Below are 24,301 nucleotides of genomic sequence, written 5' to 3'. Positions count from 1 at the left end.
GCTCCACTGCGTGAAGAGACAGCGAGAGATCAGCACTGGTGGTTTTGCGAGCTCTGCACCCTCGCTCAGCCCGGAGGAAGTGCACACACAGCAGACATGAAAATGCTCATACACACATATTGCTGGAGTACGTCGCAACACGTGCTTTTTAACAGCTTACTATGAATCTCCGCAGATCTTTAGCTCATTTGTGGCTCATCTTTGATTAATAAACCCCCAGCTTGTCATTGCTTTCTAGTGGAATAACAAAACCGCTCTTAGAAAGCTGCACTGTTGGTTTTCTGTTTTGTTTTGCTCTTTTTATTACTCTCTCTTAACTCTTTAGCTCTGAACTAGGGGTCACTTTAATAATCAGGAAGTCATTGTTTCCTGCCTTATGGTTCACCCAGGAATTGAGCACAGATACAAGAAGTTTCTCTGTCTGCTTCCTATCGCTAGTTGCAAGGAGAAAGGAAGTTAATTGAATTTGCAGTAGTTGTTCCCCTCTCCGTTGTTGTAAAATAGGTCAACTTTGTGCTCTGCATCTCTGGCGGAACTCCTCCGAATCTGAAAAGTTCTTTTGTGTTTGTGAAACCTTTTGTCTTTGCAAGGCACCATGATTCACACAGGAATATATTGGCTTCTCATTTGATGTCATCTGTGATGCTGCTCACATGTTTATTCCTCCTTAGAAGTAAAACTGTGTTTTAAAATTACTATTATCCATATTAGACGTTAATCTAGTGTTTCCATATTCATTTTTTGAAGACATTCAGATTGTGTAAACATGAGGATATGTAGGGTATCACTGACTGAAGCAGAAGTTGACAAAGCAGGTGAGGGCAGCCTAAAAATAAACTACTTCATTACTCCTGGAAAGATGTGAATATCACAAATGCATTATATCTGACAAGGTTGGAGTATGCAACCAGATTTTACCTTTAAGACCTATCAGTTATTTTTATATCCATCTCGAAGCAAAGGCTGAACAATAACGTCTGTAAGACTATGTTTGTTCCAAAGCTTTATGTAGGTTCCAATGTGATACATAAAATGTGAAAGATAACCATTTCCGCATCAATTTGAGATTTCAGCCCGACTAGAATAGTGTTGGAAATCAAACTGCAATTTTGAAATGATCCTCCACCCACAATCCACAGTACTAATTAGCAGGAGCTCAGTTGTGCACCCGGTCACACCAGTATGAGATAAACGCATTGCACGATCTTGGCAGCTGGTTAAAAAAAAACGTCCCTCACATCAAGCTAACCAAGTGTTTGAAATCACGGTGGTATGTATCTTCCATGAGCACAGAAAGACACGATTGAAGTCGTTTGGTGTGATCATCACAGAGACATGTCATAGAGAAAGCAGAAATCCGTTTGTCGAGCCCACGCCAAACATACACACAAGGAACCCTTTTTAAAGAGATGACTAAGGCAGAGTTGTTGATATGAAATGGTATCAGCTGTCTCCTTGCCAGAGACAGCATGCTTGTTTATCTCGCGTCTTGAATCTGTCTAAATGAGACAAATGAAGGCGAGCCTGCTCCAATGAACAAACTAAACGTTTCGAAATGAGCCAGCATGCACTGTTATTCTGAAATACCCATTGTCCTCCTCTAGTAATTAGAGAGGAAATGAGCAAGTGGAAATCAGGAAATTAGGTATTGTAGAAAGCTCCCTGGCAAATACAAAGTAGGTGTTTTGTGTGATGTTTCTGGTTATAATTGGCAAACGCTCTAGACAGATGCCTAAATTAGCAGCTTTAACTTCTCACTGCACCATGATCCATTCTATTTTAAAGTTGTTAAGGGTAGCTGGGTGATCAATAAATTGAATCAAAGACCCAAGAAGGCAGTTTTCACAAGAGAACCATCAACATAAACAGAATATTTAGCCCCCTTTCCCACTGGACAAAACACCCACTAACATCTGGCTCTTTTCATTTAGTGGGAAAAGTTACAATTGGCATTCAAATGACTGCAGTCGTCACCAGTGTTTATCAACTCCAGCTCCAGTCAGCAGCAATGTAAACACTGTATCTGGGTGGACACAGTAATTTATGCCCCTTCTCAAGTGTGACCGTCACTTACTTCTGGAACTTCTGCAACTCTGAACCTGAAATTCCACCCAAGCAGCGCACAAACAATCATTCTAAAATAGTCGGCACCAAGTTTGAATGAGAGACGAAATAAGTACCGTGCTGCTCTCTATTGTTTACGAAGGACTGGAACGCATATGGTCTTTTACTTCTTGGAAAACAAGAGGTCAGGCACTGGTTGCTACTCCAACTTTCAAGAGCGTGGAGGAAGGTCGCCCATTATATCGCAAAACAACCAAAACCAGCACTGTATCATTAGTTGTTTTTATGCGGCGATCGCACTATAGGGACGTTATGAAGTCTATTCGTTGCACCACCTTTGCATTTGAACTGACAGAAAGAGGTTAAAATAACATTGTGAGCTCTTTAACCAAACAACAACGGTATCATGCTGCCCCCGTGTGTAATTTTAGATAGCATGTGTGACATTTAACAGTCACGTCGGCAGCGCTGAACAACACCAATGGCATAACATGGCAATAACAGCAGTTTACCATCCCTGTTACATGGTGGCTGATCTCGTCCTTTGCTCGCAGTGCAGGGAGCTCCGGGACGTTATTGTCTTCCCAATTTTCTGACCTTTTTCGGACGCTGTTCTTCCTTCTTCGAGTTAGCTGCTAACTGCATCTAGCAGCTTTTTAAATCTCCCAGGGATGGGTTGCACACATACATGTCAAAATGTCACACCCATAACCACCCGTATCTAGTGGTGGTAATCAGTTGTTCCCCGTCACATGACATCCCAAGATACAGCCATCACAATGAAAAACAGGTGCTCTGGGATGCTTGTGTGCCACGTTAGCATCACTCTCACTTTGAAGCGCACATTCCACCCACCTACATTGACAACAGTAGCTTTACAGGTGCAGAAAATGTGGCATGTGTCTGGGCCTTAACACTGTTTTCTCACGCGTTTCTAACATTAAACAGGACACCTCAGAAGAAAGGATTTATACACCTATTTTAACCGGGGTTTCCTGCATTTAACAAAAAAGATACACGTGGAAAACAGGTATTTCAGTGAGAGTTCTGTTTTCTTTTTAGTGTCTTTTGATTAGGATTTTTGCTTGTGATTTTGGTCCCTTCGTCTCATATATAGCAGAGTCTGCCTGCTTATTAGTCTGTCTGACTCACCACTGGCTGTGTACTTCTCTAAGACCTTTGTGACCTTCATGAAAGGTCTTAATATGTCATCATAGCCTTAATAACCAGCATCTCAAAGGAAATGTGGCTGCCCCAGCACCCTAGGGTGTGGCTCAGAAGTCTGCTCACTGTGCAGTAGAGAGAGGTAGAATGACAGGGTTCAGCTAAGAAGACAGAGATCTGAGAGACAGCGCTGATATTAATCAGCAGTGCCATTTCTTTCATACTTCTTTTCAGCGGGTAACAGTGGCATTCCCCTGTTTAGAAATGGGGTTGGGGCTTGATTTGTAATCACAGCTTGTCCACAAAGTGCAGCTTGAAAGGTGAATGTTTAGTTCAAAAGTTGTGGTTCGCCTGGAAATATGATGGGAGACTAAGCACATACACGAGGAGACATCAACCCTCTTTTTATGTTCTGGAAGTACAGGAAAATAAAACACTTTGATGCAGAGGAACCTCTAGGCCTGATTTTTTGATTTGCTGCTTTATTCTAAATGCGTTCTAGTTTGCTCCCTATTTACAGTAAACTTATATGGGCTCATGACGTCCCAGTGTGCGTCACATTTAAAGCTGCAATCAGTGATTTCTGACCACTAGGGGGCAGAAAAACTGAGAGCAAACTCCCAGGAACGTAGCCCTTGCAACGTTACCCTTGAGTCCCTCACTGTTTATCAAGTGTTCCTGGTTGACCTGTTCAGGCTCCGACACCAGCTGACAGATGTCTTTAGTAGTGAGCATCTGTAGCTTACCATATATATGTACCATACTATTATTTTTGCATTGTGTCCATTGGCACTAGTTGTACACAACTGGCAGGTATTCAGCTAATTTAATCTTTCCTTTGAGCTTTTGTATGTTTAACTCTATTTACAGCCCCTCATTTACTTTGGCACATTGCTGTTTTGTACTGGCGGCGTAACATTAGCATACACTTGGCTCAGGGTTTTCTCTCCATTTTTTAATTTACTTTACTGTGCCTGACCATTTTCCGCCCATGTCTGTGTTCCTTCATGCCTGCTAGGACGACCAAACCAAACCTCTGCTCTTACTTTCTCAGCCAGCATTTCAGTATCTCACAGAAATTTCTGTCTGGCACTCCAACTTTGCCCTTTTCTCCTATAAAAAATAACTCTTTGTAAGCTAACCTTTAGAGTGGAATTTTGCAGGGTTTTTATGAATGCAGTCCCAGGTAGGGATGGATACTGAAACCCTGTTTTAAAGCTGGGGGAGGCAGATATCTGGGGGGGAGAGAAGCAGCCTTCCTCTTCTGTTCTAAGCCCCTCCCGCCAGACCAACACAGACGGTGAGGTGCTCAAGCGTTAGCTACATTAACGTAAACTTGAAACTGCAGCTGTGAGCCTTTTGCTCCTGTTAGCAGAAGGCTAAACTATTAACAATATTCTCTTCATCCCTGAAAATTTGGGAACTGCCCATTGGTCCGACAGCCCATTGTTCCGACCATGTTAAATCCATTGTTCCGAAGTCCGTTCCGAAATCATCATGATGCCCTGTGGTTACAGTTTTTCTCAATTGTTTACACGCAATTTTGAAAACAGGGCTCCTTTTTTCAAAATATTCACACAATTATCCAAACACCACACTCAATTTGCATAACTCCTAGATTGTTTGCAAAATGACACACTTCAGTCAAAACATATACACATATTTATAAAAATGCTGTTTTGTTTTCATCTCACTAACACAGTCTTCAAATGACACTATTGCAGTCAGTTACACACTACAGTGATCAATACAAAATACATTTGTAAAAACCCCTATTTTAGGAAATAGCTGGTCTGGTGCTAGACTTTTTTGCCAGACATCTTTATGTAAGGGATAATTTAGATGACAAAAAGATATTGTCAAACCCACAACATTCTTCATGATTACTTTGAGGTATACAGAGAAAGTACACAAATACAACAAACAAACACAACACTGATTGCAGACTGCTGCAGACTGAAAATATTTATTTCTTACCATACTCAGTTACAGTAACAGATCAACAATGAAAATCAGAACAAAATAGTAGTTTTTCTTACGACTGTAAAGTGTAGAAAAATAAAAATTCCTCTATTGGGTTTAGGAATGGGGAGTATGGTGGAAGGTATAAGACTGCAAATTCAGGGTGCTCATGGAACCAATTGTGGACCAGAGCAGATCAATGGAAAGATACATTGTCCCAAACGACAACGTACTGCATGTGGTCCACTTGGTTTACAGTAAGCACCTGTGTGCTTCCACACCAGGTGGATGTGATTATCCAATTCGTTCATTAGTGTGGTCGTTGGCAAGCAGGGGCTTTGTAATGAGAAGGAAGTAACCTCACAATCCTTATCTGTGTCTAAGGTGTGATAATGCGTGTAGAGTTTTGCAAATCACTGTGTGTAATGTTTTGCAAAAAGTGTGAAGCTGAGTCTGTGCTTATTGTTGTGCAACTATGGACAGGTGTTTTGCTTCTTGAGTGTAAAGAGCTGTTAATTGTGTGAAAATTTTCATTTTAGTGCGTAAACAACTGTAAAAAACTGTAAGGTCTGGTTAGGTTTAGGCACAAAAACCACTTGGTTAGGATTAGGAAAAAATCATGGTGTGGGTTAAAATGAAAAAGAAAGTGACAAACACATAAGCCGTGAGCCTGCTTCGCCTCAAGCCTTTCCCAGCTGACCCAGAGCCGGTCGTGGTGCACCATCAAGGTAGAAATACGCCCGCCAGGAGCCTGTATGTTCTTATTTTCTTCTCATCTTTTTTTTTGTTTGTGACATTTATGGGCATGTAACCCCACAGTACTCGGGTGAGGTCGGGGCTTTATAAAAAGATAGCGACCAGGCGCCAGACCGTAAGCAGCAAGAGGGACAGCACTGAAAAAACACAATCATAGTGAGGCGAAACGCCAAACAAGAGTAACTCTGGGGTTGGGATATACTTTCACTTTTGCTAGTGTGCATGTTTACAAACAGTAACCGACAGTCCTGCTTATTATACTTTTAACAATACCCTTCACTAGCCCCTGGTCTCCAGTGCCTAATTATCTTATATTAACATCAGCCTCACATGAGGTAATATCTCCTACTGATATCCCAAATCCTAAACTCTCTGTCTCTGTTGGACTGCTGGAGCAGAATAAAAAGTTTTTTTAAAAAGTTGGCATATGTAATTAAACTACTGAACATGTACAGTATGTGTGTGTACGTGTATGTGTGTGTGTGTGTGTTTTTGCAACCTTGAGCCTAAGTGCCTTCCACAATGAGCTCATCTCTGTGCAGCCACCAAGCAGAATTCTGTTGCCATGCCACCACTCAGTCGCACTCAATCATCCTAAGGTCTATAAAAAGATGCGGGTATCCTGAGAGACGTGAATCTTGCCTCAGCTTTCACTCTCGCTGCTTCTTCTCCCCGTTTCCGCCTGTTCCGTCTCACAACACTTTGTCCTTCAGACTCCTCTCCCTCCCCTTTGCCTCTCTTTCCTCTCACCTTTTCTCTCTCCTCTCCTCTCCTCTCCTCTCCTCTCCTCTCCTCTCCTCCAAGAGGTCCCAGCGGTGATGATGAAGGTGCTCAATATCAGGGGAAATCCTCGCAGGGTGTCTGCAGCCTTCTGTCATTTATCTTTCTGTGCCAGAGCTTTAGTTTTGCGGAGCACAGTAACTAACTCTCAGTGAGTTAAATATCCTGTGATACATGCTCAGCACCTCTTTTCAATCTGCTCGCTGCATGCTGCCTGTCATACAATGCTGTTGAATGTATTGCTGTAGTGTATTACATGACTGCAAGCTGATTTTTCAATCATCAGTATTATAGATGTGTTTTTTCTGCATTACAGTATTCATTTTCTCCCCGTTAATAAGCCCACCGTGTGTTGAAACGTGTGTAAATAAAACATGCACCGTTTGAGATTATTACAAAAGGTTGCATCACGAAAGTGAGCTGGTGTTGTGTGCCAGCTGAGTGAAGTCGGTTCTCGCTGTAGCCTGCTGTGGAGGGGCAGTTTGTCCTCGGAGGCGAGGAAGAAAGGCGAGCAGTCTCTAGGGAATTGGAGGTTAGCAAACACACACTCCTTCTCTTTACTGGCCCACCTATGCCAGATACTTCACACACGTCTTTGTTCTCTGAGGCAACATCCTTTGTTCCATTTGCTCAAGGCTTAGGTGAATTTGTTAGCAGTAAAAGCTACTGTACTTAAGATGAGGCACAAGATGCACTCTGCAGTTTAGTGTTGCCTTGTTTTTGAAGTGTGCAAATGCACCACTCTGACTGGGGCCGATTAATATAAACGTTTGAATTAAATCCCCTTTAATGTGGTTTATTTTTTTGTTTTGTTTTTTACTTATTCATAAGCATAAAAGCATAAGCTGCTTTCCTTTCACCTTTAACAGTATTTCTCACTTATAGCAGCGTGGCAGTCAGGGAATATTTTTACAGTTGCCATGGGAAAGAAAAAGGTCTGTTATTACCACAGCTGAATGTAACATCGTTGCCTGTTTCTGGCGAGTTATTGTGCAGCTCTCCACTGCTTTACTACAGCCAAAGATGGCATTTTACACTAAAACACCAGGTTCTGGAAAAAAAACAAAAAAACAATTGACCTGTGATTTCAACCAGAAGACAAAAAAAAATCACTCAAATGCTGGCTTCCCTGGGGATGACGCTTCCTCCTCTTGCCAGATTTAGTCAGCAGAGCTTGCTGACACTGACTGTGGCACTGGGGTTTCCTAATTACTAGTTTTCAGCAGTTTCCGACTCTCCCTCTCTCCCCCTCCTTCTACCTGCCTCTGTTTTGTGTTTAGATTTTGCTATTCACCACCTGCCTACAGTGTGAGAGGCAGCAGTGTGCTGGAAAAAGGTGCATTGCGTCTTTATTTGCGTCACTGGTTAAGAGGAAAACATCCATCACATGCAGTACATACCTCTACATGTTTTCTGTCCTTGTTTAATATACCAGTGATGTGTTGATGGTGGGGGTGGGAGGCAGGGGGAGGGAGTCTCATAGCAACAGTCTTCTCTAAAGTCTACATCCACCTGGATAAGGCTGCAGTGGTATTTCCTGTTGTAGATTCACTGCATGTGCTGAGTATGCACAGCCAGGGGGACCAGAGGTCATGTGAGTTAAATTGGTTGTATGTGGCGGGACAGCAGCATATTCCTCTGATGAATGGAGAACCGGCGTGCTGCTAACCTCTCATCTCTCCAGGGTATGTTGGATGGAGGTTTCTTACACTACTGTTTTGCCCCGCCAGATCCCACACCTCGCCGAAGGTGTCCGCATCCACGGGGAGAAGGTCACGGAGGCGCTGAGGCCTTTCCACGACCGCCTGGAGGCCTGCTTCAAGCAACTGCGGGAGAAGGTTGAGAAACAGTATGGGGTAAAGACCCTGGTAAGAGCTTTTCCTTGTTTGTGACCTTTCTGTTACACAAAAAGTGCTTTGTAGCTCCGTGTGGTCATTTTTAGCAGGCACTAATGGAATCTGCAGCAGTTACTTTTATTTCTTCTGCTGTGTTGACCGAGGATTTCACATCAATATGTTATTGTTACACCTTCCAGAAATCCATTATCTTGGATTCTTGTCCTTCTGTTCCTTTGTTTGGTTTAGCATTTATTACACACACACACACACACACACACGTATATACCTGACCATGCATATCAGCCTATACCGAGCCATGATACCATTTCATTATAAATAATAATAGTGTTCAAAGTGTTCCACCATTTACGTCTCTGCAGAAGCAGACTTGCCAGACTGCACCCTGAGGTTGACCTCACCTGTCAGAGGTGTCATGCTGCCCCCGCTACCCTATACCACGTTTCCCTCCTGTCATTCGATTGCCCCATTTTGGTCGTCTATATTTGAAACTCTTTCACAGATGTATGGTCGTAATATACCACCAAACCCTGTAATTGCTGTGTTTGAAGCAGCTCCACAAGGCTTGTCCCTTCAAGTAGCCGATCAAATTCCATGGCTTTTGCATCCCTTCTGGCCTGCCGAGTAATTCTCCTGAAGTGGAAGGACAGGGCTCCACCTTCACATGTGCGTTGGGTCAGAGAGGTGATGGCACACCTAAAGCTAGAAGAGCTGAGATATCGCAGTCAGGGGCTCTATTAAAAAGTACTGCAAGGTGTGGCAGCCCTTCCTGGACTACTTTAACAAGCTTCCATGTGCCAAGTTGACTGAATAAGTATTTATTTTATTATTTTAATTATTATTTAATTTATTTCAATTTATTTTCTCTTTTTTTTGTCTGTTTAACTGTTATTATCCCTAGTATCCAATATAACAGAACTAGATGGCACCAAAAAAATTACATTTGAAAAACTCAACAGCAATGTGTCAGAAATCCGAAAATCTAAAAATGACAGGGTTACTCAAGATAATCCACAGTCCTTGTTGTGAGCAGTTTCATGCAGATATTATTTTCTTTCTCCCAAACTACACCTGCCAACCACATCACCGCACAGAAGGAAATGTGCATCACCTCTCTGTTGACAGCACAAGGTGTAAACATTAATGACGTCCTCTTCTGCTTAGCTGTAATGTAAGCCAACTCAGTGGTACCAGGTGAGCTAGCCGTAGATGTGCTTCCTTCTGTGCAGTGATACAGTTGGTGGGTGTAGTTCGGTAGAAAGAAAATAGTTCCTATATGAAACTGCTCACAACAAGGTCTGTGGATTATCTTGAGTACCTGGGTCATGATATCTGGAAAGGGATGTTGCTGGTTCTGCTGTATTGGAGAGAGGGCAGACATCTCTACGGCGGATATCTCCTGGTACAATAACTGGTAAATAGCACTACATTTGAGAGGAAAAATATGCATGTATGATTTAAGGTGAACTGTCCCTTTAAGAAAACAAACAGCGTAATTAAGACAACAATGTTGTATTCCATTTCTAAGAGCTGATGTCAGGACCACAAACATAATTAACAAATACCTCATTAAGCTACTAATTTCTGACTCTGAGTTCCCTGTTCCTTTATACTACATCTTCCAAATGCACTCAGAACATGTATGTCATACTTGCCCTTTACTTTTAGCTGAAGTCAGCTTGTTTGCAGCGGGATGCTGCTGGCGACCACCTCCCATCTCTCTCCCCCTTTTACAGATTTAATTGTTGCTCGGCCAAGCTTCTCCCTCAATCTTGCCCGAGGTAAAGGCGCCCTCGCTCAATTTAAAGGGAGAGGGTGGTGACCTTTCAAACGAGAGAAAAGCCATCACTTTTCAGGGTGTGATAATAAGGTTATCCTATCAGATGTGTGATGGCCCCTTTCTTCGCTCAGAAAGACTCTTTAAATGCAGAGGTGTTCATTGTTAAAGCTGCTCTTAACAGGTTTTTTCCTCCAGCAGGTTCTTTTTACAGAAGTAAATAGTACTACCAGAGTTCTTTTCCTCTAACTTTATGTTCCATTGTGTTGCTGTGTTGGAGTTTTGTATGGCACATAGAATAAGGATGCTACTGGGACTGACTCCTCCCTATATCTCTTGTACTGTAAACAAAAATATGAATGCACAGAGCAGAGTCGGTGACTTCAAGCTAACTTCCTGTTGTTTTTCTCCTCCTCTGCGGTGTCAGCCGGCAGCAGATGAACGTCGGGGGCCTCGTCCTCACTCCATGGTGCGCTCCTTCACCATGCCCTCCTCCCAGAGGCCACTGTCAGTGGCTTCAGTCACCTCCATCTCCTCTGACAACTCCCCCTCCAGGCCTGGCTCTGATGGGTAACACCTAGTTTACAGTTCTTCAGGGCATTGAATACCATACATTCTCCTTGGCTTTTGGTCATCCCATTTGAGCAGTTTTTTTGGGATTACTGTCTTGTAATAATCCCCATCGTCGTTATCTCAATAGTCAGTGTCGGGCCTCATGTTTAACATTTGTACAGAGATTCCATTTTAAATTCAAACCTAAGAAGATTTCTGAGGATGTACCAAGGCTGCTTTTGATTAATTAACTCTGAGTTCATGAAGACTGTGCACCTGTCACATACAACATAAATCCTTACCGACTTTCTTTTGCAAATGTGAATAACATTTATGTCATTAACTATGTAGTTATTCTTGCTTTGATAGTCCTTGTCTGATTGGACCATCATCGTATTATCGTTCTAACAGTTTTGCCCTGGAGCCTCTCCTGCCAAAGAAGCTGCACACCAAGTCTCAGGACAAGCTGGACCGCGACGAGCCCGAGAGGGAACGCAAAGAGAAGAAGAAGGAGAAGAGGAACAGTAAGCACCAGGAGATCTTTGACAAAGAGATGAAGACCACGGAGATCCCTCTGCAGCCCGCTGAAGCTGTCATACTGTCAGAGACGGTACTGAGAAAGTGACCTGTGCAAGAAATTCACCTTTGTTTTTCTCCTTTCCTCTGTCTCTTATTGTCCTTTTGTTATTTTTACTTTGTCGTATTTCCCATTGTTTTCTTGAACAATTGTGTATTCTCCTGCTCCTCTCCTCTTTTCTCTCTTGTACTTTATCCTACGCAAGTGCAGTGGCAATTTGCTGTAGGTGTTCATGGTTCACAAAGAAAGAAGGGGTGATGTTAAATGCAGAGAAGTTAGAGAATTAATATGCATGCAACTACAGTCACGTATTGGCACCAAGGACACAAAAAGGTTTAGACTGGAAGCATCATGATGCTCGTTCTTCTTCTTTGTTTGGGAAACCTATTCGTGGTTCCGAAGCATTATGGACAGGTGACCCCTGACCTTTCTTTTAGTGCCACCATCAGGCCAACACCACTCTTGTACACAAGAATAATCTAAATCTAATGGCCGGGTTCCTATGATATTTTCTAAGCACAATGATGCTCCCAAAGGTTGTATCATTTCCATTTTGGAGCTTTTCTCCAGTGGCACCCTTACATGAATTTTATATACAAGATAATTAAGTAGTAGATTATCATACAGTTTGCTAGGCATATTCATGGTTTTCAGAGGATGAATCCAGTTGACTTCTCCTCTTGTGTAACTCTGAACACCAAATGCCCCACTTGCACACAGGATCTCATACAGTATGCATACATTAAAGGGATACTTCGGATTTTGGAGTGATGTTGTAGTGATGTTGTATGACAGTTTCAAACACAAGTACACAAATCAGCTTCACTATAACTCGCAGCATTCACAGACAAACACTTGTCTTTATCTGGACACATTTTCCCCACAAATACAACATGCTAACGTTATTAGCACAAGCCTATGGCATTTTACATTGTATAAATTAGCCTGGCAGGTAGCGGAGATTTCCTCTGCTCATATAAAACCAGGGACAACAGCAACATTTAACAAAGGTAACGTTACATAATTCTGCTCCATTACAACTCACAAGGTTCACTGACAAAACAACTGTCTTATACTAAACACGTTTTCCAAACAAATGCAACGTTATTAGCACAAGCCTGTGGCATTTTACATTGTATAAATTAGCCTAGCGAATAGCGGAGATTTCCTCTGCTCATATGAAGCCAGGATAAATCACACACAAGACTTAAAATGCTATTTTTGTGGAGGCTTTATTGTTTTCACAATTTATTGTTTCTTATCTGTGAAATTAAAGTAAATAAAAGCTTTGTTTCCACTGAGGGAAATGGTTTCAGCTTACAGAAATAGACAGGAGGTCTGTGTGCAGTTACATTTGCTTTAAACTGATATTGATTATTTTAGGTGGCTTAAAGCAGTACATTGCTTAACTTAGATGGTGGCACTACTGCCTGCTTCCTCAAACTGGGAGTGTGCTGATCACCATTTTCTGTAGGTAATACACTGACTGTAGGTAACCACCTCATACAACCCCACTTCAAAAAATCAGACCCATTCCTTTAATGTGCCTCAGAGCAGTGGAAGACCTCTGTCGAATGGGTTGCAGTTAACACTGTATCTCTAAGAGGGTTTTTACCCTTTTCACTTGCTCTTTATTTTCTCCTCTCACAAATCTTCTACCTTTTCCTCTCTACATCACCTCTCACATTTATACCAGCCAACTGCTCCCTCGTTCTCCTAGCACTCTGCATATCTTTATCTTCCCTCTCTCTGCTGTTCTCATGTCCCTCTTCACCACCGCTGTGTCAATTACAGCAGAGAGGTATCACTGTGTTCTGCATGCCCAGTGGGAATGCTCACTGGCTAATGGCATTAAGATAAGGGTAGGAATGGGATCCAAAAGAGGCCCCTGGCAGTGTTGGAGCCGTCTGGCTGATGGTAGAAGACTCCTGCCTCAGGGGTCAAGGGTAGAGCACCTAGAGGTCTGTGGTAGTTACCAAACCGTGGCAGGATATAGGAATTTTAGTTAAAGTTTAATCTGAAACGCATAAATCAAGAAAATTGCTTTTTCACCCTCAATACAAATGTCAGTTTTGTGTTTTAGTGTTCTGGAAAAAGCATTACATCCCTGAATGAAGTGTGTTGTTATTTTCTGTTCCTCCCTCGTGGCTGACTGTTTGAGTTTGGCCAATTACAAAGATGTTTGTTAATGTAGCCTACAGTGTGGAATAGCCCTGAGGATATATCTTTTCATATTCAAATTCCTGCCATAATAAAGCTGGGAGAATGCGGTCTTGCATGCAAACAATGATTTGTAACCACAAATAAGATATTGCAACCCAATGAGCACATTTATCCAAATGGTTTCTCCTTTAGGAATACAAATAGTCGACTTGATATGCGTGTGGATACACACACAGCCGTCCCAAAGGAGATGTGAAACAAGTTTTCTCCGTTTAAATGATCTTTTATTGATTTTCTGTTATATCTCACCAAAGACTCAACTTATTTGCCAAATAATAAATTCTGTTCTCAGTTCTGTTTTATTGACTTGCTATTTAATTTAGGTTGTTTTAGTCTGAGCACTCAGTAACGACTGAATCCCTTATAGTGCCTACTTCTTTTTTGTTTGTTTGTTTGTGCATGATCACGCAGATCAGCCCACTACGGCCTCAGAGACCAAGAAGTCAAGTTCTCAGCCAGATTGGTGGAGACCGTCGCCTCTCCGTGTCCCCTGGACCCCCGTCTTCCTCCTCCAACTCCTCCTCCTCACCAGGACCCCCGCCCATCACACCCAGGAACAAACTCTCCTTCAGCCTGCACACTGTTTCCAGTACGAGCAATCTTACTTCACTCTCACTCCCATTCAAACACACACTAAATAAAGAGGTTGTATCATCTTTAGAGTGAAGCTACAATCTCTGCGGGCCCTCTCTGCCTCCCTCTGACTTCTTGCATCACTGTTACCACATGCTGTGGTACACACGATGATGCTCTGTTTGATCTAAAACATAGCGCTATGAGTCATATGAGCAACACTTCTGTAAATGGCCATGCAAATCCTAACTGTCAGCACCACACATTTACCTCTATATTTGTCTTTTTGTCACAAGGCTGGCTGCTAACACCAGAATCTCTCTTAATGGGCTCGATGTGTTAACGCAGTTATCAAGGATGTTCATTGTTCCTTCGAAATTCTTTCCATTGTGAGACACAGTGTTCCTCATTCACATGCATTGCCTTCTCTCTTAGAGGCTTAAGATGAAACATTTTACCTGATGAGAGATGCTCAGACGTGATTTATTACTTGACTGAATCCATTTCATCTCAGGATTCTTGTATAACAATCTGCTGAAAGATTGTTGGAACTGAAAAGATGCACTCAATCAATTTAGTATTGCACTTCTTTAAAGTCAAAAAAGGAATATTCAACATAAATGCAACAGAGGATGAGATATCCTGAGTTTGGTTGATTGAATGGGTCTAACACCAAAAACAGTGGATGCTACACTTCCCATAGTGCAACTTTAACAGCACTTTTTCAACATCCTTCTGGCCTGCTAAATACCAAAGTGAACTTTAAGCCTTTCTTCTTATTATAAACCATTTATTCAGTGTTCATTTTGGCAGCTATCTTCAATTTAGTCTTAATCTTTAGACCAAAATGCCCATTAATTTGAGTCACATTTTAGTTGCTTTTATCCTTCACAGTTTTAGTCTAATGTTTAGTCATTAGTTTTAGTAAAAATGCATTTTTCTCTTAACTAATTCCGTCAGGCTAATACAGGGATCAGAAATTGAAATCAAGGTTACAGGTGGTATGAAAAGTTGAAGTGTTATTTGGGCATATATTTTTTTCTACAACTACAATCTCAACACATTTACAAACTTACATTTCTCCAGCAGAGTTTTTGACAGTTTTAAAGGATGATTTATGAGCACATGCTTACTGATCAATGTTTGAGAAGCTCAAAATCTCAAACTTTGAGACCACAAATAGACAATTTGACTCAACTAGAGAACTAGGATTTGTGCCCAGGTTCATTTTAAGCTTTGACTTATCAATATCACAGTTAAAAAGCGGAACAATAACTTATATTGCACTATTTCAGCCTGAATTCTTTCTAAATCTGCAATATGTTAGTCTGGAGGTTTAAACTCATGCCCTCTCACAGAGTCTCTGATTAAAACTGCACTTTCAGCGCTGTCAGAGGAAAATCAGCTGAGTTCAGACTTTTTACTTATAGCACAGCTACACCCACAAATAAACTAGCCTCCTACCTGTCTGTAAAGTCCGGTGGCCCCCAGAAGGCTGCTCACTCTGCCTGCATGCTGCTGCAGGTCAGCAGCTACCATGCAGAGCTAGCTGCTAAGAGCCACTGCTGCAACAACAAACCTCACAAAGCCATTCAAAAGCTCCACCATCCACAGTCAGAAACACTCAGCTGCTTATTTACTGCCAAGTAAAAACTCAAAACTCCAGTGTAGGTGTTTTGCAGGCTACCAACCCGTTGGTTCTCATAGCTCATACTCCTCATATGGCACTAAAAAAGTCCTTTTTTCGTCAATGAAAATAAAACATACATTTCATCATAGATTTACTCCTAAAGATCTATGTTTGTTTCGATCATCTTCATCATTAAACAAATGTTTTTGATTGATTTTTCATCATAGTTTAGTCACTGTAATGAACACTGCATTTATTAAATGCTTATAAATGCTTAATTTGGGAGGTGAAAGTTAATTGTTTCCAAATTTGTCGTATCAAAGTCAATATAATCCTGATGACATGGTCGGGGTCGAGCAATTCCATAGTCCATACTTGACCTCAGAAATAATATTTTGACAAAAAGTATCTTAAAATCTTCATGTGTAAAATCAGTTCCCTTTTAAGTGTGTGCAGGAATTTTTCCCTCTTCAAGTGTCATTTTGTCCGAGTTCTTCTTGTTTCTATACATACAGATTGTCTAAATGATTGGAAATTCACCAGAAATAGCCCATTGATCTATTTTGTGTCTCAGCCGTGCTGTTAACAGAGTAGCCACACAGTTTGATGATGAATGTGAGCTGATGAGCGCCCTCTTGCACAGGTCTGGAGCTGAACGGGATGGGCTGTTCTGACAAAGGTGAAACCCCTCCTCCGCTGCCAGTGAAAGGCAGCAATGCTGATTACGGCAACCTGGTAGATAATCAAGACTTGACGAGTCCCTCGACGCCTCCACCACCCCCGCCACATCAAAGGGTAGGTGTTTTAATTAGGGCTGAGAGGAGCTCCTTAATGATGCATGGCACTTATAATGAAACAAGAGGCCGCTACACACACTTGACATTCAGGTCAACCTCCTCCACTATCCCCTACCCCTGTATGTCCTGTGCTAATGTGCATGCGTCCGTGTCTGTGTGTGTCCATGCATGTTTCACACTCACATTTGTGCTTCATTTTTGTAATGTGTGTCACAGAAGAGTGTAGGCATCAGTCAGTTAGCAGCGAGGGCCTACGCCCGCCTGTCCACCCCGCTGTTATTTATACTTGTTCCCCCCAGCCAGCCCGGTGCTCAGACGTGATTGATTGGATGATTACTTTACCTCTCACATCCATCAGGAGCTCTCCCGCTGTTAATCAGCGGCTCGTCTCTCCACACTCACCGACGTCCACGCTAGCCATCCTCTCGCCTCGCCACTCCGTTAACTAATGTTATTTATCCACTGTCACGGCCCGTGGACAGGTAGTAAGACGGAGCCTCTGCAGACAGTGTGGCAGCAGGCGGACAGTAGCGTAGTGAGAGCAGATGTTCAGAGGCTGAGTGACAGCCGCTCTTCATTTACAGCCCATGATGGAGGCAGAGGTGAGGTCATGACTAGTCTACTTCTTCTCTGTTGTCAGTTGTAAGCTCAGGTGTTAGGAAGGGCATGTAGGTGGACGGAATAGTCCCAATGTGTAATTTTTTGACCACATAGATATGGACTATATTCATTAAAGTAATTTAATAGTTAACTTATAATCAATAATGAACATTTTGTGTGTCTATGTGTCATGTGGTCTTTGCAGGTGTTATTGATTGAGAAAACATTTACCAGCATTAGAAAGCTTAGATTTAGGTGTCTAGTGTTGCACCAGGATCAGACTACATGATATGAGCCCAAACGTGGCCCTGTCTCATAGGTGACAGGTGTTTAGAAGGGAAATTAGCCCCCATACAACAACTTGTCTGTCATAATGGAAGGCAACACATTCTTGCTCTAGAAAAGGGGTGTCAAACTCATTTTAGTTAATGGGTCACATAGAGCCCAATTTGTTCTTAAATGGGTCCGACCAGTAAAACCATTGCATAATGATCTGTAAGTAACAACACCTCTCAATTTTTCCCTTCCTTTTCGTGTAAATAAGTCCAATCTGAAAACATCGTCCATCTGCAGAACAGATGATGAACAGCCTGAGATGTCTTAAGAAAAATAAGTGCAGTTTCCAACAATATGTCTCAGTTTGTCCACATTGAGTCAGTCTGCCACTCACTGTCATTGCATGTGCATCTTTCCATACATTTCCACTCCTGTGTAGCAATGCTGGCATCACCACACCAAACTAAATTGGAAGCTAGTGGGGCGTCGGTAGCGTAGTAGATAGTGCCGGCGCCCCATGTGCAGGGGGATGCCCCGCTGCAGCGGTCGCAGGATTGAGTCCAGCTTGCAACCAGTTGCTGTATGTCACCCCCCGCTCGCTCTCTCACCGCGTTTCACTCTGTCCTGTACATTAAAGGCAAAAGCCCAAAATAATAATCTCGAAATTGGAAGCTAGTGAGGAAGCAGGTTAAGTTATCCCCTTCCTTACAAACCATTTAAATATCTAAGTTTTGGCAGTGCCTCAGTAATATGGCTCCACCAGTGATGGTTTAAGATAGATACAGATTCTTATATACTGAAGCCATCCATCCATTTTCAACCACTCATTTGAGGCCGAGTTGTGGGGGCAGCAGGTCTGAGACGTTCCTAGGCCAGACGAGATATGTAATCCCTCCAGCGTGTTCTGGGTCTGCCCTGGGGCCTCCTACCAGTGGGACGTGTCCGGAACACCTCTAACGGGAGGCGCCCAGGAGGCATCCTGATCAGATGCACGAACCACCTCAAATGACCCCTTTTGAGGCGTAAGAGCAGCTCTACTCTGAGCTCCCTCCGAATGTCCAAGCTCTTTACCCTATTTCTCAGGCTGAGCCTAAACACCCCACAGAGGAAACTAATTTCGGCCATTTGTATCCGTGATCTGATTCTTTCAGTCACTACCCAGAGCTCATGACCATATGTGAGGGTTGGGACATAGATGGACCAGTAAATCGAAAGCTTTGTGCCAGCATCACTGCAGGAGTCGCACCAAAATGCCGATCCATCTCACACTCCATTTTATCCTCACTCGTGAGCAAGACCCCGAGACTAATTTAGAACGTTGCAGCAGTGTGAACTGGCCCGTCTGAGCTTGACTTACGCCGGCTGATGGTGTCACCTGCGACTCAGCTTGTCAAGTTGCCAGCACCTGGTTTTAGAGCATAAGTTACCTCATCCGTTTAAATAGCCAATCAGCTTATAGCAGTCAGTTCGTCAAGTCAGGTACAAACTGTCAGTAGACGACGTGTTCACTTAAACTTAGTCCGTCTCATTTACATTTCACTGGCTGTTGACACGTACGACGTATGTCAGACGGTGGGTCGCTGCTGCTGCTGGCTGTATGGGCACATGGAGCTCTGACTGATTATTCGGCGCTCGTTATTTAAATTATTGTAGCATTTTAACTATGAGTACTGTTGCTCTAAAGCTCGGGTCGTTAAGTTTATGTTTTTGCCTCAGACTGTACCAAGTATCTCACAATCACTATCCTCATTCTTATTTTAAGAAGCTACAAATTATATTCAGCAACAAAAAATAAGCCTGAAAACCTGGAGGGTTTTCAGAACGTTGCAGACCAGCAAGTAGTTGCAAGTTTCATCTCCCTTTGTCACAACTCTTTGGTCTGAACTGGACTTTAGTATTTAGAAATGCATCAATATTTGGTGTGCAAAGTCATGCAGTGGGCCAGATTGGACCCTCTGATGGGCTGGTTCTGTCCCAAGAGACATATGTTTGACACCCCTGCTCTGGAAAGTCTGTCTCTCGCCCCCCTGCCATGCAAACTGCAAGATATGATAGGTTGAGGTTTAACGTGTAGTTAGACCATTTAAGGCACCATCATGTAACCTGACATAGTGACAATCTTAGAAGACATAAATGTTGTGTAAACTGATCCTGGCATTGAAATACCTGTCAGATTAAATAGGGATCGATCACAGCTTTACACCCTGAGATCTGAATTTCAGTTTCAAGTTTCAAGGTTGCTTTTTTTGTCTGTTTGCAGCACATTCCACCTCCTCTGCCCAGCAAGACCCCTCCTCCACCTCCTCCCAAGACCACCAGGAAACAGGCCTCCATCGATTCAGGAATTGTACAGTGAACAAAGACGCTGACAGTAGGACCGAACACCACACTGACAACACAACAAAAACAACATCAACAGTAACCGCTCCCACCGAAAAAGCGGCTGATTTTACCCACACATTCCTCGCTCCCTGTCCCAGCTTGACAAGATGAATACCTCACCGCAGCCCGCCCCTTCTTATCATCTTTTTTTTATTTTTAAATTTCTTTTCCTATCTTGTTTTGCTTACAGTTTGACGATGATGCAGTCTGCAACAGGGAGCATGTTGCACAGACGAGTAGTCACTGAATTTAAAGACGCCTGACACCATGCCACTTCAAGACTTTATCAGGACCAACAGCTTTCCAATACTGACCCACTCTCAAGTATACGAGAGCACATTAAAGAATAATTCCTCTCTTTTATTCATATTCCCACTATGTACAGAGGTTTGTATATATGATTTTATTTTATTTCAGGTTTTTTTTTGTATGTGATTTGACTCTTTTTGTATTAACGTATCATTAGATTAAGTGGCATTTATATGAAACAAAAAAAGGGCTTGTAGGTTTTGAATTGACAGGGACTTTACAGAGTTGGTATGTGAGAACCTATCATGGATTTTATTGGTAAAAACTTTTGGAGTGCACATACAACTAATTCCTATCACAGTGTCATATCTTGTTCCGACCTTGTCCTAGATTGCTGTAACCTTGGTTTTCAATAATATTGACTGTTCCCAATTCACTACTGACATGACTTCTGAATAAACTTTCAAATGTATGTATTTTTAAAAAAAATAAAATGTCTGCCTCATTATTTTTTGTCTACGGCAAGAGAGGCTGAAAATAGATGTGAGTGTTTTCATATTTCTGAAATCCAAAACAAACTGGCAATCTGTACGTGTTTCCTCCCTTCTGCTGAACACTCGGTAACGAAGCTTTCCGTCTGCTTGATTGACAGCCGTCACAAACAGCCCGCTTCATTATCAACACACAGGCAGTTTCATACTGGGACGTGTTACGCCATGAAATGACTTCTATATAGGCTAATGCAATCTCATTTACATAATGTGTCCGCTCACCAAGCGATCATTTCTCTTTTTCAAAGCTGAAAGTGCGGATCTGGAATGTGGCCCATATTTGAAATATATATTATAGCAGCGTAGATGAGCCAACAAACTGCAGGTGCCAGCTTTGTCCCGCTTCATGCATTTTTTAATTCAGCTTTTATAGAAACAGTTGAAGGTCACACTTAAATTTCTCCATTTAAAAGCTGTGTTTTTTTCACTCTGCTGCAGCGTAATAACACATCATGTGAATCATTTTTCATGGCTTTGTTTAATTTTGTCATTTAAAAATTATAGATTGGGTGTCATGGGACTTCCATCCAAGACACACAGGCTGACAAGTTTGTTCTCAGCCTTCTATGCTTGATGGGTTTAATGTATTTTGACTCCAAATTAATGATAGGAGTTTGAACCATTAAGGCAGAGTATAATTATCTGTTGTGCAGCAGCTTTAAATTGAGTTAAACTTTAATTAGTTTAGTAATATGTGCATCACTTTGGGTGTCGGTGGAATAACTTGACTAATATAAAGCTAAATGACGGTAATCATTTTGGCATTTAAGGCACACGGTTTTTCGGAAATATAGTCTAATCATAATGCCTTTGTGTATGTTGCAGTGAGGGTTTTTAAACAATTAGCCTGATTAGTCTTAATAATTAAAAGTTAATCCTATGATTGTCACCATGTAGCTTTTGTAGTCATTTTCCTTCACTAATTACAGGAATACTTCACCCCCTAATGAACATTATTATCAATTACTCACCCTGTTTTACATTGAATTCCTGAACAAAACTTAACATGAACGACGGTGAATGAAAAATCCAAAAAATGTTCGAAGCAAAGGGGGTCCGTGTTTAATGTAGGCAAACGCCATCAACTTCAAAACATCCATTAACAAACTCTCACACAACTCGTGCAGTATAATCCAAGTCTCATTTATCCAGTCGTACGCTCAGTGCTTCCCAAACAGACAGCCCTTTCCAATGGGGAACAGAACTAAAAGCAAAATTCATCTATTCTCTCTTCAGAGCCAGACTCAGTTTACAAAAACAGTCATTTTACCTTGTTGAACACAGGAGCTGCTGGTCTACTGCTGCCTCAGTCAGTTAGGTTGTTTGGGTAACTGTGTGACTTCGGTGTTTCAAAGGGTTAGTTTGGATTCACCAAAGTCACACAGGAATCGAGACAGAGGTAGACCAGCAGCTCCTGTGTTCAGCGAGGTAAAATGACTGTTTTTGTAAATGGAGTCTGGCTTTGAAGAGAGCATAGACACATTTAAGTTTTATTTCTGTTCCCAGATGGAAAGGTCTCTCTGTTTGTGTCTGAGCATACGACTGGATAAATGACACTCGGATTATATAGTTTTGCTGTAGTAGCAATTCATCAAGAATTTTCGGATTCTTCGTTCACAGGAGACGTGCAAGAAAAACACGTTTTCTTCAAGAATTCACCATAACACTGGGTGAGTACTTGATATACAAATGATCATTTGGGAGGTGAAGTATTCCTTTAAGAAAGCTAAATACACATATTTAGGTTTTTTTAAAACTGGTTTCCAGCTATTATTTTCGCTCCAGTGGCAGAAAGCTGCTGTGAAATTGTGCTGCTGAACCCTCCATTTCCGAATCCTCATTTGCACATTTTGTAAATGTATTACAGGCCCCGTTATGTGTACCATAAAACCAGCTTGTGGGACCTTTTTGAAGTGTTTGCCCCAGGTGGCTCATATTCCTCTGCTCTCTTATTCTGCTGACACTTTGTGAGTGGGTGTCCGCCTGAGGAGAAATGCACAAACTGTAGCATCTGTTGTTTGAAGGTTTTTTTGTTTTTTTTTACGTCTCAAGAAAGTTGGGGTTTATAAAGCTCTCTCGTCCCAATTAGGAACATGCTGAATGACGTCTCTTCCCTTGGAGTTTTATTTGGGAAAAGCAGTCATAAGAGACCACTTGTAATACTGTAGCTCATGGGTGGTATTTTGTTCAGACAATAAAATGTCTCATTAATATGTTGGTAATTCACCCACTTAACAAAATGCAGAATTAAACGCTGTCTTAATTGTTCATTAAAAAAACAAACGAATAAATCATTTGATATGTGTTTATAATTCCCAACACAGCCAATCTTCCGAGAGGCTAGAATGAATCCGAAAGGTGGCAAAGCTTTGAAAAACCATTATTCAATAATACTCATTTGGAATCTATTCCATTTCCTGTCATGCTTCCTCTTCCAAAGACCCAAGCTCCCTCTTTTCCCATGTGTATACAGTAAAATCCATTTAATCCAGGTGAGGACCAATCATTGTTGTGTACATGTTACCACTGCTGCCCCATAGGGCCTTCATTTGACCATTTACTATCTGTCGAGATGATAAATTGCTCTCAAAAAACAGAAAGAAATGGAGTAAGTAATATTCGATAAAAATGCAAGTTTTACTATCATACCAGTGTCATTTTCTCTCGTGGTTTCCCTCTTTTCTCGTTCCTCTCTTCCACTTTCACCCAAGGCTCTACTACCTGACTCTCTCTAAGGACCATTACCTTTTGCTTCAGTGCAGTACTGTACACTTCTTACAATAACAAAAACTATGATGGTGTTCATTAAAGCCTTTCTCCACAGCGTTAATGCACGTTCGACCCACTACATGGTAACTTGAACAACAAACCTTTGGAAATTTATGGTTGCAATTGATTCCATGTAAAAAGAAAAGGGAGTGTAAAAGGTGTCACATGAGAAAAATGAAGAACGTTAAGCCAAAGTATGGAGTGCTAGAGTGTTGACCACTGCACTGCTAAACACAATGAAGACAGAAGCTGTGCTAGCTCGGACCTCTGGGTTTGCTGTTAAATGCTTTCCATTGAGATGAAATTTCAGGCTTGAAGTACTCCGATGGTACGAAAATTCCTCACTGCAGAAATTGCAGAGAACAGTGCTCCTGTCAACAGTTCCATCTTGGCATCACGGGGTCAAGCAGCGTTCTCTCGTCTGCCTCCATCATGTGACAAAGCCACTGTGGCCTTCAGTGACGCACTGGGTCAAAGGGCACAACAGAACCCGATTAATCAGCGTTTTTTTTATTAGCATATATTTTCTGCATACAAGGCCTATAAAAAGTATTCACCTCCCCCTTTGACCTTTTTGGTTTGTCATTATTTGTATCACATTGAATTTAGGTAGGATTTTTTTCATTCCAACTTGTCACATATCGCTGTTTGGTCAGTGCCGTTCACGTCAACGTATTACATGCAAGGTATCCTCCTGCATTTGTTGTTAACGTTGCAGGACGGCATTTCAGCATAAGCCTGTTAAATGCATTGTGTCTTTTCA

At 41.9% G+C, this 24,301-nt stretch overlaps 1 protein-coding gene across 2 annotated transcripts in view; it reads left to right on the top strand.

Moving 5' to 3' along the window:
* Positions 1–20,712, top strand: part of dock1 (dedicator of cytokinesis 1) — a 271,540-nt gene extending 250,828 nt beyond the window's left edge. Inside the window, exons 47-53 of one of the 2 annotated variants that reach the window (XM_050059204.1) lie at positions 8,457–8,594; positions 10,787–10,929; positions 11,323–11,521; positions 14,123–14,300; positions 16,558–16,709; positions 19,848–19,958; positions 20,160–20,712. In XM_050059204.1, the coding sequence (XP_049915161.1) occupies positions 8,457–8,594; positions 10,787–10,929; positions 11,323–11,521; positions 14,123–14,300; positions 16,558–16,709; positions 19,848–19,943 (906 nt within the window). In that variant the 3' untranslated portion in view covers positions 19,944–19,958; positions 20,160–20,712. Of the gene's footprint in view, positions 1–8,456; positions 8,595–10,786; positions 10,930–11,322; positions 11,522–14,122; positions 14,301–16,557; positions 16,710–19,847 lie in introns of both variants that reach the window. The other variant, XM_050059203.1, reaches the window with a different exon arrangement.
* The last annotated feature ends 3,589 nt before the right edge of the window (positions 20,713–24,301 follow it).

Source organism: Epinephelus moara, chromosome 13, assembly GCF_006386435.1.
Source record: "Epinephelus moara isolate mb chromosome 13, YSFRI_EMoa_1.0, whole genome shotgun sequence".
NCBI classification, from domain to species: domain Eukaryota; kingdom Metazoa; phylum Chordata; class Actinopteri; order Perciformes; family Serranidae; genus Epinephelus; species Epinephelus moara.
Note: the sequence above shows the minus strand (reverse complement) of the source record. Positions and strands in the feature narration are given on the sequence as shown.